At 40.1% G+C, this 20,349-nt stretch overlaps 1 protein-coding gene across 1 annotated transcript; it reads left to right on the top strand.

Moving 5' to 3' along the window:
* Window positions 1–1,808: 1,808 nt before the first annotated feature.
* On the top strand, window positions 1,809–19,940 carry LOC113164209 (gamma-aminobutyric acid receptor subunit rho-3-like). Its single transcript, XM_026363387.1, has 10 exons — window positions 1,809–1,945; window positions 7,580–7,692; window positions 14,862–14,929; window positions 16,340–16,563; window positions 17,285–17,367; window positions 17,540–17,677; window positions 18,007–18,159; window positions 18,285–18,346; window positions 18,616–18,747; window positions 19,638–19,940. Exons 1-10 carry the CDS (start codon window positions 1,809–1,811, stop codon window positions 19,938–19,940), a joined length of 1,413 nt encoding a protein of 470 aa, XP_026219172.1.
* Window positions 19,941–20,349: the final 409 nt, after the last annotated feature.

The following is a 20,349-nucleotide window of genomic DNA, read 5'->3' as shown; positions in this document are numbered from 1 at the left end:
TGACAACGTGTTATGAGTTTTTAGAAACACCTGCACATAACTGGGGTAAACAAAAAAATACATGCACTTGGCATCCCAGCAACATGAACATCCCATAATGTACAGCTCTTCATAGTTAACAGTAGTACTTAGCAATGATCTGAATCTATCGCATGGATTGGTATCAGGTATCATATATTGGTATCATATTTCAAATAAAACCTCCCTCAGTGGAGCAGGTGGAGTGAACAGGCCCATTGGTGGCACACCAGGTGTAATCAACACAGTCAAACTGGAAGATACCATCTCAGATAAGAGCTGAGTGGGCGAGTGGTATCTTCAAGCTTATGATTGAATGAAGACACCTGAGCTAGGTAATCAGCAGAGGGTAGGGCAGGGACAGACGGAAAACATGCAGGGCTGTGGGCCTCAACGAGCAGGGGTTCCACACCTCTGGTCAGGAGGATGTTGTCAGGTGAATTGCAGAAGCTACACACACCATTCATTCAATTACACATACACAATTCCTTTTATTTTTGATTATATATTTGGATTGATTGGCTCCTGAAACACACAGTGATTCAGATGTAATTACTCAGTGAGTATTAGACTAATTAATTCACTGTGTAAAATAACGATAATGATTAGGACAGCCTTACTGCTACTTTCCCCAATCAAAAGTAAAATCTTCTATTGTGACATGTAATTGTCTAGTGACCCTGGCGTTTTCAAACTTAGTTTCCCTTAAAATGTGTGTTTTATAGTCACACACTAGAGGGTGTGTCAGCACATTGTGCTGGGTGTGGTTATACCTTTTGAGATTGTGGAAGAACTCCTTGTCTTAAAATCACTTTATTCACCAACTCAGATGATGCGAAAGCTGCAAAGAAGGACACAAACACTGGAAATAAATCACATTGTAATTCATTCAAAACAAGACTTGTGAGGGTGGTGACATTATCCAAGATGTGTTGGTGTTTGTTATTGTGGGAGTTTCATCCTATCCTATCAGAGTACTTACGTGTCCTGTATTTTTTTGCATGTGTCGGCTCATATTGTATCTCTCGGAGGTGAAAGCTAAGGAAGGCACTAGGTGAGGCTGGATTAGAGGCAGCTCGCTCCACTCAGATTAAACGCTGGCCCATCTTGACCTGTTGGTGTTTGGTCTACTTCCAAACTTGATTCATTTTCTCTCACAAAAACCTCTATCTACACACATGTGTACATATACACAAGAGGTGGAAGTGTGCGCTAACCTCATATAATCACACCAGGTGCCTGTTTTTTCATTGTCTCTCTGAGAAAATCCTGATTACTGATGGGTGTATATGTGTGACTGTTTGTAGGTTAGTGAAAGATTGCTGTGGCTGTAGATAAGAGGATTAGGGTGGAATTAGTGTCATTCCTCCATCGCTGCGAGGAATAGATTCATATCGATTTTAATCAGAGATAGAAAGATCCACAGGACCGCAGATAAAACAGACTGCGAGAGAGAGGAGGAGCGAATGGATGAAGTGAAGGGAGGGCAGAAGACAAAGGTTCCTGGTGATCATCAGAGCCGGGATGTTCATCCACAGACTGATGAGCTGCACAAGCACCAGCTGCAGAAAGAGATATGCGCATACATGCATGTGAGGGAAAACTTTCAGTCATGTATTTCATCTGTCTGGAGGGCTCTAACTGAGGAAACCTCCTGCTGTAGTGGGATGTTTGACCAAAACCACCAGCGTTAGTCAGCAGGACGAGACAGTCTGGACGCTTTAACGGCAGAGACGTGGTCGTGGAGGGGGCTTGGATGGTGTCCATTGTGGCGGGGAACCCTGTGAATTATGAAGGTGGGCGTGCTGACTTGCTTGGCCCTGGCCACCGCCAGCTTCGTTGCTGTGGTGACCGGTGGTCGACACTCTGGACGCAGGAAGCACAAGGAGGTCTTCCTCGGAGAAAACAGCAAGTTCAAGTTTGGAAGGTGAGCCGCACACATGCACGCTCACACATCTTTACGGCTCAGGGTACTGATGAAAACCATCAGGCAGCTGTGCAGATGAGTGGACGGATCTCTGTCACACTGGAGGTTGTGCTGCTTACACCAGCATTATTTCCTTATTTTAATCACTTGGGTTAAGTACAACATGTTGTAGGCTCAGCATTGATGTGTTTTTATGATAATGTGGTTGGTAAGCTCACATATCTTCTCATTCAATACATATATGGCTACATTAGCGTTGATTTGATTTAAATTTAGCATGTTTAAATCAAATTAAATTAACTTTTCCGCGCTAAACTATGAATGAACCAGAGCTGAGGATGATGGGAATGTCATTAGCTTAGCAGATATTTTCAACCAAAGTTCATGCCTCTTTAATCTATACTGCTTATCCTGTTAAAGATGATGGAGTCATTAAGCAGTAATATATAAATCTGAACCTGATGATGGTGCCAGATAAATACTAGCAACTTTTGGATCAGCTGTCATTTATTTTGTACAGAAAACAAAAAACTGGAGGTCAAATCTTTCGCCATCCCAGTAAAATAAATATTTTTTTTTCTATTCTGGAGGTATTCTGAACATTTTGGTACTTTCATAGTGTTGATAGCAGACGTCACTATAGTGATCCTCAGTTTCTTTTGAAAAAACACATGGATTTATCATTAAATTTAGGTCCAGACATTCATGTTAACCCTTTCAACATGTTCTATACTGTGATTTATGACTTGTACATGCAAAAGTAATGACATCAGCCCCAGCTGTATGTTAAATTTAATGCTAACAGTGGTGATCCCAACAGAGATCACACCTGTTTCGAGCCGACATGTTAGCATTGTCTCTGTGAGCATGTGGTTAGCATCATTAATGTGGTTAGCATATCTTTTAGAGTGGTTGGCATCACTGTAAAGCCACATTGTCTTATTTTGTGTTGTAAAGTCATCCCATCACACATCTAAATGTAAAATGCTGAATAACAACATAGTAAAATAAATGCAGAAGTTATTGAGTCATTATACTGATCACAAAAAGAACATATTTGACATTATTTGGCAGAACACATTTAGTCAGACACACGGTTTTAAATATCAGCTAATATCACTGGTGGTATGTAATATGGTTATTGGGTATTCCACTTTCATATATATATGGGTATAACACTTTCATTCATTCACTAATTCTCATCCAGCACCTGTCACACCCACCTGAGCTGCAGTAACCCCAGTCTTCCCGCCCTGCTGCTCGTCTGACTCGACTATTTCCTCATTATGTTTCCAGCACATATACTGGCCCGTGCTTCCTGACTCCTTGTCAGATTGCTTATTGAGCACTACCTGCCGTAGCTTTGCTGTCAGTTATCTACCCTGCACATTTTTTAGAACCTGCCTTTTACTGGGATTCACCTTGCTCCACCTGATCCCTCTTCCCTTCTACGCCGTTGCCTTTGTTCATTTGTTTTCCACCTGCCCCTTCATCTGCCCCTATCTGCTTATTTGTACCTTATAAAAAAGGTGAACTGTTAAACTGAGATGAACTTTTAAATGCTGCAATCTTCACTGCGTCAACATTAGGTATCCACATCTGTAAAACATGGTGATTCATCAGTTTCTTTCTCTTTTTCAGAGTAAGCTGTAGTTTGTTTGCAGTTTAGCATTATCTACAACATCCAGCTTAGTAACTCCCTGCTGCTTATTACAGGATGTTCTGTGGTTTGTCAGGAAACTGTGATTTCACTTCCAAAGAACACGTCACACAGAGGTTTCCACATTTCCACACTTTCACTTCTGTGTTTTCACTTAGAAATTCTAAGTAACCTTACAGTCTCACTATGAAGGAAATCTCAGTTCAGTGCATTCCTCATAATGACGAATGACGTTAAAAGGCAGTAATAGCAATAACAGTTCCAGGTCATTCTATTTTTAATAGTGAGTTAACAGAAATGTTGTTCCAAGAATGATAATTGTTTAATTGCTCACAAACAATAGGCCACTTCAAGTTTAACATACTCTAGTTTTTAGCAACAAAGTGCATTCCTCAAACAGGTTTTAGTTGTTTAATAGAAACAGTCACCAGCATTTCTGCAGCTTCTGCAGGTAAAAAAAAAAATGAAATGAAAGCAGTTTCAGTTCACAAGGTGTGTCAGTGACTTCTGCAGTGAACCAACCTAATAATGTTATTAACTCCATATTTCCCAAAATCTGTTTTGTTTCCCACAACTAGACTCTGTAGGGACCCAGTACAAAATGATTTACAATACAATTTAATTCCCCCCATTCCCCCATTATCTTGTTTTAATCCACTGTACCAGCATTACCTACCACAATAAAGTATTTTAAAAATATCAAAATATATCACCTGATGGATACAACTGAATGTGACCCTTATTATTATGATATGTAAACCATGGCATGGTGAGCATAATCAGCCTCTTTGGAACAATATTTATTTTCCAATATAAAAACAGAGAGTACTAAATTAAATAAAAATAAACTTCCTGCAAAACACAATTTTACTGTTAAAGATAAGGAAAATAGAGGAAAATGGAGGCTTTGTCTGTTTTATTCTATATTGAAGCAGGTTTAGCTTTATGGTTGCAGTAGTTAGAAAAGAAGATTGATGTGGACGCTGAACTTGTTGATTTACATGTTGGAATAATATTAACTACCCTACATTTTATTAAATATTGCACACTCACCGTAAACTGAGTCACTTCCTGTAATAAAAGTCTCATTTTAGTGATTAGTAATTAATATGTTATCTGAACTCTGGCTAAATTCCAGTAGCTTTTCAGGTTGTAAAAGCCACATTTGCCTGTTTGTTAACAGGCAACAACTGATAAGTGTCCAGATAACAACGTGACCATGATCCGGTGTTTAATGTCACATTCCGGCCTTCGTTGCTTGAATCTCAGGTGATCTCAGGAACAACACAGCGCTGACAGTAGACTCAAAGGAAACAAAACACAGTTTGTAGATTCTGTCGCAAAATGAGTCCAGTTCTCAGTTGGAAAACAGATAAGGTTTATTTTACGAGTCACTTGGTTTCCTCTGTAGATTATTTTATTATTATCATTATTCCAGAAGCAATACTCTACTCTTTAGTGCGTGTTGTGCTGTGTCTGCAGTGAGCTTTTTAACTTGCTGCTAAATATGGAGAAAATGTTTTTTAGAAGTAGAAAATGTTACAGGCAGTACGCTGCAACTGAAGCAGCTAAATGGGACTCTACGTGTATCACTATCAAGTTCTTTAATTCCAGGTATGTACTAATGTTTTTGACAACAGGCCAGGTGAGCACACAAAAGCATCACATGGCATGCATGTTCGCAAAACTCATCAACAGACAAGCATGAAATTCAACACATAAACGTGTTGTTGTTATTTCTCTGAAACCAGCATAACTTACAAAAATAACTAAATTATAAAATTACACAGATGAAAGTTTCTTTGTTTGGATAACTACTTGTCTGCTTGCCAGGGAAAGTGCTTCAACATTGGTGCAGCTAAACTAAATGTGCAGAGGCGACCTGCAGGCGGTCACTGACAATCACTGATATCTTTGCAAACCCAAATCCATGCACGGTAATTACAAATAGGTGGAAAAAACACAACAAATGGAAACATTTCATTGTACATGAAAAAGAAAATATGCACAAACATAGGTTCACTGGAACATGAATTACAGACGTGATTGACAGCAGACCAGGAGTTTATATTTTAGATTAAGGCACCAACAATGCAACTCGCAGAGGCTGCAGATGTGGTATTTATCATGGCTCCATCTATACAATATATTATCAGTTATTTTATTCACAGTGTTGATGGTGTTTCTGGAGTCATTCTGGAGGGTTGGACCTTTTCGTTGATCTTTCGTTGACACCCAACATCTCGTGACTGGTGTGAATTTGTCTCGTAGAAAATAGTTTTCTCAGTTACTGTACGTTGTGGTACAGATTACACAACTCTGACAGCACTGAGCCTGGCTTTGCATCCAGAGCGTGGTCAGGTTTAGGCAACACAAATCACTTTGGTTAAGGCTGGGGAATGATTGTGGCTTTGGGAAACTCTAAATCAACATGTTTTTGTGTATTAAGCCAAAACACAATCTTTCCCTAATCTTAGGCAGGTGCATATTATACTGCGAGCTCTGTATGCTCCCACTTTTAATGTATTGCACAAACACACACACACACACACACAAACACACACACACCACAGACATACATTTGAAAGTTGTTGCCTTTTTAGCGTATAGTTGAAAATAGAGAGACAGTCAGGAATCTGGGGAATGAAGGAGTGACAAGTACAACATGCAGCGATGTTCTCCAGCTGTGGCGGTTTAACCACTAGGCCAGAGTAACACCTCAGATTATGAAATGCCTCCTGTTTACTGGTGCAGCCGGTGCTAACAAGGCTAAATGCATCACAGAGCATCCTCCATACCGAGCACACACTGTAAAACTAAAGTACTCCAGTTTCCCAGTAGGAAGATAGAGTGTCTATATTAGACTTGAATTACTTGACCAAGCTCTCGTCCAGCTCAGTGTGTGAGAGTTTGAGCAGTGTAATGTTACAGCTGTGGTTATGCCTGAATGCTGCTGTCAACAGTAGCAGCCACGCTGCCTCACCTGAGGATTTCCCTAGTTCTAAAAGACCCGAGTATGTGTCTGAGGCTCTAGTATTAAGTGGAGTTAATTAACACAGCGTCAGGGTTGAGATTAGTGTTACATTTTGGTTTGTTTTGGGTTTGATTCAGGGTTAATTTAAGGGATTACGGAAATGGGATTTGGCTCAAATACATTTTGAGACCTCACAATAACAGAGGAACATGTGAGTTTGTGTGTCTGTGTGCTCATCGTCTTTCCGAGGTTGTGTGGATGAATTTCAGTCTGATGCCACTGTTGTGATGGCTTCAAAAGGCCGTCTGAGGCTTCGCATTTCATTTTACGGTAAAGATTAGATCATACTGGGGTTATGTTGAGTGAATGAATGTGTGTTACTTACATTAACCCTCACAACCAAATGTATGTGTATTTGCTCACATATTTACAAGTATAATTAGTAGGAAGAAACTATTACATTAACACTTCTTTCAAGTAATATTGTGTACTACTCAATAAGAACCTATCTTTCTTTTCCTTTCGGCTGTTCCCTTTCAGGGGTCCCCACAGCGAACAATCTGCCCTAAGTTAACTATCCTCTACATCCTTTTCTCTCACACCAACTTACTTCATGTCCTCTCACAAGAGCACAAACACAGCAACAACAAAACAACCTAACTTTGATTTCAATCAAAGGGAGCCTGCTGTAATTTATTGTAAAGTTGTGCATTTTATGATATGAAAATCTGCATTAGAGCTTGGAGATGGTACTAGTTTGTAGCACAGAGGTTTTGGAACATAATAAAATACTTAGTGTGTGAGATAGAGAACACGTGTGCATGTGTTTATTTGTTCACGGAGCTGTCTTTGATTAAGGTTATGGTATTTGGCAGCTGGAGAGAGAGAGCAAACCACAAATTGTCATTTCTCTAATCAAAACCTGCAGTTACAGCTTTAATCAACTAATCACTCAACACACCATTTCTATGTGTGTTTGTGTGTGTGTTGTGTGTTACAGACGTATTGACTACAAACTGAAGAGGCAGGACAGCACCAAAACCCTGCTAATAAAAAGTGAACAGCTGCTGAGAATCGAGGAGCATGACTTCGCTATCAGACCTGGCTTTGGAGGTCAGACACACACACACACACACACACACACAAACACGAACCTGAGGTCTGACATGACACACAAAGGCACACTTCATTTCATTTGTGATCTCTGATGATTTAATCCACGCACTCACACATTGTCTAACAGAGTAAATCACAGGTGGTTTGATGATGTGGCGATGGGCACCGGGTCACTCGACAACAGATACACGAGTCCAAAATCACCAACACTGACCCAGATTATGCCATTGTGTAGCTGCACAAGTGTTTGTAGTGTGTGTGTGTGTGAGAGAGAGAGAGAGCTTTAATGCATTTGAAAGACACTGCTCACACAAATGTAATTGTGTTTCCCTGTGTGTGTGTTCGTTCGTGTGTGTGTGTTTGCGGTATCACGAGTGCCTCTGTGTGTGTACATCCATTGTGTGTATTGTGTGAGTCGGGGGGATTCGTGTGCATTAATCTGGATTATATGCAGGTCTGGAGCAGATGGAGGGGTGGGAAACAAACTGACGTCTGCACTGAAGATCACCAGTATCAAACACACACAACAATGCATGCATGCGAACACACGATGCAGAACGCTAAATGCTTTCATAATAGGCATTTCACTGGATTAATATTATATGGGTGTATGAAATAAAAAGCTCTTAAAGGGATAGACATTATATATCTAAAGTAGAGTATCACTGTGCATTTACATCAACAGAAGGTGGAACATTATTAAGTACATTTCTTTCTGCTGTTCCACATTTGTACTATTTACTCCATGGCATTTATCTGACAGCTGGACTCCTGGTGATTATACAAACTTAGCTTTTACATTCAGCATTTAATATATATTTACATATCCTTGTTGTTTGATTACTTTTCTTAGCTTCTAAATATTACAATCTTGTGTTACTAAGTGGTTTTGTCATAGTTCGTTTTGGAGGGAGGTGGTCCAGGTGGATGGTGGGCGTACAAAGCTCAAGACCTTGCCACCAGATTAAGAGCGCAAGGTTTGTGACCTGAGATTATGTGACAGAAGCACTTTGGTAGAGAAAAGAGGTTGGAGTTAAACATTTAAAACCAGTCACACATAAACACATAAACCCAATTTAGCTTGTCAGTATTTTAATATTTACTGCTCTGAAAGGCCTGAACAAAGGAAAACCACTGTTTTGCATATGCGTTCTGTGCAGACGGATGAATGATGCTGATAAAGAGTCTGATTGTCTTCATGTTGCAGCAACCCTGTTTGTTTTCAGGCAGCCCTTCTTATTTTCACTGGGCCCCACATTTAGGTGAATGACGTTCTTGCGTGTTTTAACGCAGCGATGCTGCCTGCCTCAACATGATTTTGATTAAAGTTAAATGTATGGTTTTAACCATAATCAGGTTTGCATACCCAGTCTAGACCTAAGAGGTGTTTACAGACGTGATTTGACAAGAGGCCGCATGGCATAAAAATGTAAATATACTTTTGAACAAAGGACGATGTTGTAGGTTCTCTGGTGATGTCTGAAAATATTTTAAGACCACCGATTATCTGTGAAACCACATGATTACATATCATGAGGCACATTAACATAATGGAACCTTTTCAAAATACTGTATGTTTGATGTTTGGACTGTCGAATGTGTCACCGTGGACTCATCATGTACTGGATAATAAATCCTTAATGAAAGCAGTACAATACTCACAGAACCCACCTCAACCGGTTAATACAGTAATTGGAGTAAATGTACCTGGTTATACTTGCACGCTTTCACTTGAGTAAGGTTTTAATTGCAGGACTTTTACTTGTAATGTCGTATTATCACTGTGGGTGCTGACATGTCTGGTCTGTTTCTTGATCAGCTCATTCAGATGCCTCAGTTAGATTCTTGTCTTTAGTGCAGTTGTGTGTGTCCAGAGTAGGATTCCTGGTCTCGGGGACCAACTTGGCCCCCTTGTTTTAGCACCACCACAATATCCGGGCCTATCTGTCACACATGGCTTCCTTGTTGCCACCCTATCTGCCGGTGCCTCCTCAGTCTATACGGTTGTTTGGGGTCTCTGTGGTCTTGCATGTCTTTCATGGTGGGGACAACAAAAGCACCACTGTCTGCCACATGGTCCTGCGGCGTTTCCAGGCACTATCATTTTACACAGAGGGGAATCTCATCTTTTACTGACTCAGATAAGCCTATAGCTCCTGTGTGTGTTTGTGTGTGTGAGGCCCAAGAACCCAAAGAATCAAAACCATGTCCTCCTCCTCCCTCCAGAGTCCAGAAATACTCCCTGTGACATTTTCGTGTTATTTCTTTCACATGTTAAGAATTTGTAGCATTTCTATTTTGAGGTCAACATTTAAAGAATGTCTATAAACTTAAATGAATACCTACAAAGTTGCTATAAACTAAACATCTGGCCACCTCTGTCCCTTATCGTTACACATCCTGATGCCAAATGCTCGTTACTGATTTACCAGTATGCCTGGGATTGAGTTGGTTTTCTGCCAAACGCTGGTATATACTGACTGTAGCTCTCCACCGGGTGGAGAAGGTCACACAGTGGCACCAGTTTCAAATAACCTTGTTATATAATAATAGTGATTGACAGACTTATTGCTACATTAAAAAAAGCTTATAAGGACAGTTTTTAAATCCACTAAAATAATCGGAGCTCGGAAATATGTTAGAAATATGGAAATGATTTTCTTCTTACATTTACATAACACAATGTGTTGTAGGCTAATGATTTGGGAGGTAAAATAATTTATTTTCAAAAGACAATGCCACTACTTACTTGAGCATACAGTTTACCTTAGTTAAAGAAAACCTGTGTGAGTTTTGCTCAACAGAGGACACTATGACCATGTTAAGTGCTAACTTGCAGTTTAACAATAGCACAAGTCAGAATCATAAATTCAGATCACTGCCTCAGTAATGTGAGCTGCAGAACAAGATCTAGGTTTCAAATGCTGACATCAGCCACGATAAGCTTTTTGTCATACGAGACCAAGCAGGGCTGTAGCAGCAAAAATCCTGAGTGTATTTAATTGTTTGTTTTACTGCAAATGGCTTAAATTTTAATGTGCACGTAGAGGAGTGTGTCGCTCACATTACATTTAACTGACTACCCCATGCTGGTCATACAGACAAAAACGGGTACAACAGGTTTTTTTTATGCTGGGAAAGACAATGACCTGCTGCTCCCAAATTTTCCTCATTCAACTGCATATTTTTAATGTAACTGACTAATTTGCACTTGATAAAATCCTTAAAATTTGATTAGAACTCAATTGTCTGTTTTTCAGCACATACTCACACCATTTTCCCATGTCTGAGTATGCAAGTCTTATTTCAATACTATCAATATACACACAGGCACACAAGCAAAAATCCCCAGTTCCCACAGCAACGCAAAAATGATATCTCCCTGTTTACTAAGTTTGATTTCCTTAATTAAAATGAAACAAAGGGGAACAATCATTTAGTGTCTTATCATTATTAAGTGTGACACTGTTTTTCTGAACAAATATTCAGGTTTGAGAGTTGTTATTTATGTAACTTGGCTTGAATCAACCTATGAAGCAGTGTTGGACCCGTCAGTGCTCACAACTACTTTTATGTCTTTAGTTCTGGCACAGAACGATGACATCACCCTTGTTAATCCTGCATACAAAGCTCTGATTGGCTCAGTTGTTTTTTCAGCCACAAAAACAGCTGACAATGAGCACATCAGATGATAGAGAAAAAAATCTGACCTTAAGCTCAATCCTTCTGCAGCATGCAGGAATCAGGGGCGTGAGAGTAGACTTTAAGGTTAACAGTCATTATAACATGAGTGTGGGAACATATAAATTGACATGAATACATGATCATGTGCAAACATAACAAACATACTCAAATTTCTCTCCAATATCGAATCAGGTGCAGATTCTTTCCCTGTGTGATCAGTCCAACAGTCAAAAACAGGACATTTGATGCTAAAGAGAGATCCTGTACTCTCAGTTAATATGTTGCAGCTGTGTCCTCTGCATGTGGGATATCCCCCACACAGAAACCTTAAAGAGCAGGACAGTAATATGTCTAAAGGCCAAACTACAATGAATTCTTCTCCATCACCAGACTTATTGGATATGTGGGCAATAACACAGAGTAAAAATAAATCTGGATGTCTAAAGCTGCAAGGGAAGGTTTGGCAAACGGTTAACATATATGACTTACCACTACATGTGGTAAAACTACAGACACCACTGGCATGATGTGTTAAAGGTTTAGTAAATTAAGACAAAAGGCGAAAAACATACACGTTCCTAATCTTGCAGCGAGCAGAGCTTCCTGTACATTACAGTGTTTCAGTCTAAGCTGTCAGTATTATGCATGGATGAGCTGAGTCAGTATGGATTGTGTAGTATTCTGGCGTATATGTTCTCCAATAGATGCCCAGAGAACCACCTCTTAATCCTTCTCCACCTCTCACCTTCCCCCCTCTGTTGATTGGTGGTGATGCAGAGTTAAAGCACAACACTCAGACTGGTGATGGAGGCTGGATAGAAACATCCGGTGACCTTAAAGCTGCATTATGCTGCTTATGACTGCATGAATTGATCCATCTGCAGCGTTGTGTTCGGGGATTAAATGACTCATTCTAAAACGCTGAGCACACAAACGGATTGAGACAAACCACACACACAACCAGAAAGCTGCACTGGGTAACATTTTTATGTTAAAAACAGTAGTATTAAGGTAAATCTGCAGCGTCTCACATAGTGAGAATGTCCAAAGCTGGATTTGATGACAAGCAGAACTAAATATGTGATGCACAGGAAAACAAACAATTAACGTTTGCCCAGTGTTTCTGGCCAGATTACTCAGAACATGTTGTAAAATGCACATCGCTGCCTTGAGTTTGAAAATCTTGCAGAGTTGCAGTGATGTTGTGAGCTATTTCTGAGCAAACACAAATTTAAGCTGTCAATCACAGAAATACCCTCACTAATTGCACTGCCTAATACGGCAGAAAGAAATATGACCACCTGAGGCACTTCACTGATCATCTCTGTTGGTGAAACAGGTTTTCCTCCACTTTCCTGTTTAATTCTGCAGGTGCGAGAATCCGTGTTGTAACAGTGACCAGTGTTCGTCATGGTGGTTCAGACATGTCTGGGGAATGAAGACATCCTCTTCCTACACTACGTACATTCAGAAACAGATTGCTGGGTAAATTGGAACTAAAATTATAATGTGCATGTTACAAATCATAAAAAGAAATCAGGTAACGTGGAACTAACAATGAAGTTATATAAAAGGGCAGTTCAGAGCAAGCCATGGTGAATTCTGCTGCTGAAATCTGTTTGGTTTGACATTAAGTCTGTGAATCCTATAACCTCAGAAAGCTAAACATGACCTCCTTTTGCACGTGTCTGTCTATAAAATGCTTTATATGTACTTCAAGTGGGTGTGACATGGGAAAAAGAAAGCAGTACAGGAGGAGAGGGAGTGGGTGACCTTCTGTTTCAGGTTTTTCTCACCGAGAGTGGTCGTTGTCTGGGCTACCCTAAATGTTGAGTCTGCACCGCTGGTGTTTTTTTACAAGTTGTGCAGGGACAAAGCCGAGCAACAGCAGAAGCTTTATGGTCCTGGCTGTCGAATGAACTTCAATAAATAAAGTGTTTATTGAGCTGCCGGCCTACTAACATTCAAGCAGAATTAAACCACTTCACATCCAGGTTCACACAAGAAACACACACAAACACTTTCAAGTACTTTTTGTCTTTATTTATTCTATAAAAACTTGAATGTAATCCAGTGAACCACATCCAGGCGGAGGTCACAAACAAACCCAGACCACTGTCGATGAGACTGTGTGTGCTCATACATACTAAACCAGCAGACACGGTTTAGTAAGCCCAGGTCAAAAAGCGTGCAAATGTTCTTAATTCAGTATTTGAGCTTAATAAAGTAAAATAACAAAACACACACGTATACCACTACAGTTAACAAACCAGTAGATTATGATTACAGCAATACCAGATTAACTAAATGACACCCTTTTCCTTTTGTTTTCACCTTTTGTTCCTTGTAAAAGAGTTGAGGCAGGGACTCCTGCTGTTGGACTGAAGTCCTTAAAGGAAATTTAGTTCAGTTCTTTGAGGAAATGCAGTGGTGCAAGTAAAAGTAGAAACATACATACTACTCTAAAAATACTCCATTACAAGTAAAAAACCCTAAATCCAATATGCACAGTACAGCAGTAATGTAAAAGTATGTATGTAACTATGTAAAAATGGCTCTTATACTTCTGTATTTTGTTTTTAACACTAATGAATAACCTTAGGGACATCTTATTTTTGTAGTTTTTATACTGCTATTACGTTTGTAGTGTTTTGCTGCAAACCGAATGAGTATTTTTAATGTAAGAAGTATTTAGTAAAGTACAATATTTCTTCTGACACATAATAGTGATGGAGTGCCTTGGTAGCCTAATAGTTTGTGTACTTGCCAAAAAACCACAATGCCCTTGGTTTAAGTGTGTCTGGATACCTGTGTTGCATGACACACACTCTCTCCCCATGTTTCCTGTCTGCCTCACCACTGACATACAAATCCTAAAATTAGCTGTGGAGATTTTGAGAGAAACATGACTACCAAACACGACTAAAACTAGTTACGGGACAAAGACACGTCATGAAAACCTTTGTCAGGTCATGATTGTTCTGTGGGGGCAGAGCTGAAACAGAGAGTAACAGTGATTGATGCTTGTTTTTTTTGGGGACAGGATTTGTGCTGTTTACCTATTTCTGGTGTGTGTGTGTGTGTGTGTGTGTGTGTGTGTGTGTGTGTGTGTGTGTGTGTGTGTGTGTGTGTGTGTGTGTGTGTGTGTGTGTGTGTGTGTTTGTGTATTTGAATGTGCAAAAATCAGGTTCCTCAGGTTTAGTGGTCAAACAAGCTTAATCTGCCAATGAGGTGGATGGAGAGGGGGGGTGGGGGCGCTGAAGACAGATGTTGATGGCTGTGGTGAGCTTGTGGCAAGGACAAAGGATGTTGTTACCAGAGTTAGACCAAAATGAGGTTTGAGATGATGGGACTGCAGCTACTGCAGCTACTAAAGCTCTATTAGATCATATGTCTTCACCATATCTTTGTTGTCTTAGCTTAGAGTTCTAATAATTAATCTAATTAATTGTTTAATTTAACAGTGTCTTCTGTTATTCAAGGTGGAGCCATCCCTGTGGGCATTGATGTGCAGGTGGAGAGCATCGACAGCATCTCAGAGGTCAACATGGTGAGAGATCACTGTTTAATTTCAGTATTTATTTATTTATTTAATCTTGATATAATTCCTGCTTGTACATTTTCGTGAACTAGAACTACTTCTTTAGGTTACTATACACTGGTTAATGTGGCAGAGACCACAACCTGTTAACAAATTAGTTTTTGTTTAATTTGCTGCTGCTTGAGTAATTCTACTAAAGAGATGTCTGAAAAACTATAGATACTCATATGATTATTAGTATACAGTAGCATGTATCTGTAGACTTACTGATGTATGGTTGTCTCATTATTACATTATTATGAGATTACATTAGATTCAACTTTATTGTCATTATAGTAAACTGCAGTTTAGCACCTAACCAGAACAGAAATAACATTTTAATTTTATTTTATTTTCTAAGCCTCAACTATCTTTCAAAGGGACCTTGTCCACTGATTTCTATATGCTAGGGACAATGCATAATTCATAATGGTACAGCTAGGACTACATATATTTAAGAGTTTTGGTATTTCTCAGTTTTAATGCTTGGTGGCAAATCATTTACAGTCAATGATTGGTCTAGAACTCATACACATCACTAGATGCTGGGTTTTCTCTGCTATGATGCTCTGCCAGACCTTTACTGCTTGTTTTGGGGAAATACAGCCCCACTGGATTCAAGGCAGGTGATTGACTTTACACTAGGCAGCACCTCATTGTTTCATGTCAAAAACTTTGTAGGGGCATACATTTATTTATTAATACTCACATACCAGGATGTATAGGAATAAAATGTGATTAAAAGCAGGAACTTCAGCGTTAGACCATTCTCTTCTGTGCATTGACACAAACTCTGTTCACTTCACCCACGAACTGACCCCTCCTGGACTCTCACTTACTGTACAAGCTTCACCAAGTTCCTCTAACCAAGAGAGATAAATGATGAAGGTGTTGTCATGGCAGCCAGGAGAGGAACAGTGAAAATCTGCATTTGGTCTGTTCCCCGCTTTAGATTACTAAATGTTTTTTCCTCAGGCAGACTGCAGATAAACATCCAACTCATCCACCAGACACTAGGATATTAACTATTTCAGCCAGTACTGTGTCTGATACTGTGTTACAGACATCAATGCAAACAAACTGAAGATTTTGTTTTCCATTTTTTCTTAACTTTTATTCTGAATCTTACAAATAAGACAATGTGAATATGTTCATATGTTTCATTAAAGTTCTTCTTGACTAAGTCCCTAGTATTTCTCAACCTGACAGAGAAGGTTGCGTCAACGCAATGACAAACTGCTTTCTATGCTTTGACACATCTTGTTTCATGACTTTTGATGTGTTGAAGCATGTGCGGGAGCCCACACACAGTGTAAGTCCTAGTGTTAACTAAATGAATAAAAGTTCTTGTTTAATACTAACATAGCATTTTTTCGAAAGGATTTCACAATGACTCTGTACCTGCGCCACTACTGGAAAGACGAGAGGCTGTCGTTTCCATCTCGTACCAACCTCAGCAGGACGTTTGACTCGCGACTGGTGAAGAAGATCTGGGTCCCTGATGTCTTCTTTGTCCATTCCAAACGCTCCTTTATCCACGACACCACCACGGAGAACATCATGCTGCGGGTTTACCCCGATGGAAACATCCTCTATAGTGTCAGGTACAATAGAAACATAGGAGCTTAATGTCATTCAAAAGCCACTGTGGAGATAACATGAATATATGCCCCAAGAGTCCTGTAGTTTGGTTTCTGAGGTGTTAGTGCAGATAGTTTGTTTGCAGACTTGATGCTTTCAGTGTTTTAATAGAACCAGGTCCATAAAAACTCCAGTGCAACAACACAGGAGGCTCATTGTGATCGGTGCGTAGTTCAATGAAGCTGTGGCTGGAGAAACTAGATGATAGAAATGTAACTGTGAGTCACTTCAGGCCAGGATGGGAGCTGTCAGACAATGATAGAAAGCTACTGGAAGAAGAGTGATGTGGAAAGTCATGAAACTATGTGTTAAGCAATTTTCTCCTACATACGTTTAAATCACCTTTTGGAAATCTGACCTTGCTTTACACGGTATGATTACCCAAAATCCCAACAGTGCATTTAGAGAGGCTATGATATGGGCTCTGCATGTATCGTTGGTAACTGATCCCTTAGATGACAAAAAAACAACAACCACTAAGTTTTATTTTGCATTCTGCAGGGAACAGAAATGTGTTTCAGATGTCAGGCAAATAAAAGCAACTGAGGTTGACAAACTCAAACAAAATGAGACTGAGAGAAAAGTTTTTGCTCAGGTTTCCTTGGCAACAGCAGGAAAGATCTATACCAGAGCACGATGAATCTGTGGTCCAGAAATAAATTTAAATGTGTGAATATGTTTCAGGGTTACTGTGACGGCTCTCTGCTCGATGGACTTCAGCAGCTTCCCTCTGGACACTCAGAACTGCTCGCTGGAGCTGGAGAGCTGTGAGATTCACCCACACAATATTCCCAACTTCATGTTTTCAAATCAAGATGTAACACATGCAGGATGGAGTGAAAAACCTAAGACAACTGCAACAATACCCACCAATTTCTGTTATTCCTCTCGCTTATTATCTAATCATTCCTCTGTTTCCCTCTTTCTCTCTCTCTGCAGATGCATATAATGAGAACGACCTGATGCTTTACTGGAAGAATGGGAACGACTCTCTGAGGATTGATGAAATCGTCTTGTCCCAGTTCTTCATTGAGAATATCCATGCCTCCAGTGGTCTGGCTTTCTACAGCAGCACAGGTGTGTGTATGTGTGTGTGCAGGGCTGATTTTAGGCATATGCAGGTCCTCTGTGTTACCACTAGCTGGCTGGCCCCCAGTGACACCTTAGGTTGGTGGTCTGAGATTTACTGGAAAATTGTACCAGGAACAAAAAAAAATCTCTGTCTGGTTAATCTGGTCACAAGCTAAAGACTGTCAAGTCTGCCAGTTTTGTATTTTATTCTCCTTTAGTTCAACGGTTTGATTTCAGTTTTAACATGACAACGCCCCTGTGCATAAAAACCAGCTCCATCAGTTTGATATGGTGGAGAGGTTCAAAATCTGTGTCTCCCTGTGTGGTTCTGTCAGGTTGGTACAATCGTCTCTTCATTAACTTCATCCTGAGGAGACACATCTTCTTCTTCATGCTGCAGACGTACTTTCCCACCATGTTAATGGTCGTTCTCTCCTGGGTCTCGTTCTGGATCGATAGGAGGGCTGTTCCTGCACGTGTCTCTCTAGGTAACCACAGTAGGACCAACCCAACTCTAACTTTGCTTTAACGTTACTTAAGTCCTGAAACTGAAAGGTTATGGTTTACTTTGTTAGTTCCTCTCAGGATTTTCCACACCTTTCTCTCTCTGCAGGTATAACCACAGTGCTCACAATGTCCACCATCATCACAGGAGTGTCGTCCTCCATGCCTCAGGTAAAACACGTTTTATATGTTATTGATATTACAGAGTGCTCAGCTCTATGTGAGCCTGTGTGTAGTTTAAGACCCTCTGAAATAGATCTTACCACACACCAAGCTTAAACCCAGAGGCAGATGGGCAGAAGATTATATTAGACGTATTAACTTAAAGATTCCCTGATTTTCTTTAAATGTGTTGAGTGGTTAAGTACAAATCTGATTACAAGAAAAGAGGAGAAGTACAGATAACATGTGATGTTTTACACGCAATTCTTTTTCTCCAGGTGTCATACGTGAAAGCGGTGGACATCTACCTGTGGACCAGCTTCCTGTTTGTCTTTTTGTCTGTGATCGAATACGCAGCAGTGAACTACTGCACCACTCTGGAGGAGATGAGAAAGTTGAAGGGAGGAAAGGTCAGCGCAGGGGACAAAAGGGATTATTACACCACAGCAACACGGAAACATCGGAGAGAGGGAATGAGAGGAATGATGACGCACAATGAGAAACTCAAATTTTACTTCATGTCTCGCTCTAGTGGTCAAATAAAGACATTACCACCAGAGCAGCTACTGAGACCTTTATGTCTGCAGATTGTGGGCAGTATTAAAGACATCTATTAGTAATCCAAGGACTATCAAACTGTATTTTCTGTCCAAGAGAAGGCTGATGTGCCTTTTACATAGATGGGAAATTAATGGCTTCTTTTAACCCCCAAACATTGGAATCTTTCACATATGTGCACTCTCTCTTTTTTGTTTTATATTTTTATTTCACATCACTATTCTGATGTAGAAATGTAGTTGGATTTAAGTCTGTTAGAGTTATCTGATTTATTTATTGTTTGGTGTATTTAAAATAGAGCTTTTTTTCCACTTTCCCAAGCTGACATCCTGTAAAGTTAGTGAACAGCAAGCAGTTGATAAATATAAATCCTGTGGCTCCGATTATCTCTGTCTCCACCACTCTTGAGGAAAATATCTGGTTCTTTAGCTGCTAAATGCTCGCTGGAGAGTAATGTGCATGGTAATGGAAAAGGACAGAGTGTGAAAAGTTAGTCAGTGTGGCATTCCCACTAAATACCCACTTACATTTGTTTTCATCAGAAAAAAACTGTTTTGGTTACTCTTTAAACACTCTCAGAATTGCTCCTAAAATCCCACATTATGTGAGGATGTGTAATGATACATAAATACACAGATTATAGGTGTGTTTAAATGTAGGCTTAAAACTCAACAAACTGACTGTAAACAAAACACTGTATACCCTGTCCCAGCATGATTTGTTCCTTTCTTTGCCTTTTCAGATCCCATCTACCTTCAATGCTGCCCAGGCGATGGCCTTTGACGGCTGTTTCCATGATGATGAAATCGAGCTGACTCCCTTCCCTAAGATGACAACAACACTGACCTCTGACCCTCTCACTACTCCAACCCAATCCCCGGACATCCGCCCCATGGAGGGAACTCGCCTCCGTCGGCGGCGATCAGCACGACAAAACGTTGACTTACTGGTCAGCCACAGCTACATGATTGACTCTTACTCCCGTCTGGCCTTTCCTCTGTCCTACCTGCTCTTCAACACCATCTACTGGAGCCTGTACTCCTGATCCAGCTCTACAAACTCTCCATGAATTTTGGTGCTCTTAGGAAAGTGTTGAGTCCAAGAGCAGGAAGGAGGATTCCTCTTCTCCACACGGCTCCAGAGGCACTCCACCGAATTAACTCTTGACCACAGAAGTCTGTGCTCACACATTCAGCTCCAGCTTCGTCACCAATCCTGTTCTTTGCAAAGAGGTTGAGTTAAAGGCACTTGAGATCCTCAGCGTGAGAAGGAACTCTCTAATTGTGCACAATTTCAGTTGAATTCGGATGCAGACTTGGAAAGTAATGGATCTGGATTTGTTTTTTTTATTAATCTGTATGTGATTTTTTTTCTTTAGGTACTGGGAAATGTTAAACTAGCATGTGAAAATTAGCTTTTTTGAAAAATATCCTTCACCTTTTAATTACTGACGT

This window comes from Anabas testudineus, chromosome 2 (assembly GCF_900324465.2).
Source record: "Anabas testudineus chromosome 2, fAnaTes1.2, whole genome shotgun sequence".
NCBI lineage: Eukaryota > Metazoa > Chordata > Actinopteri > Anabantiformes > Anabantidae > Anabas > Anabas testudineus.
This window is presented reverse-complemented; position numbering and strand designations above follow the sequence as displayed.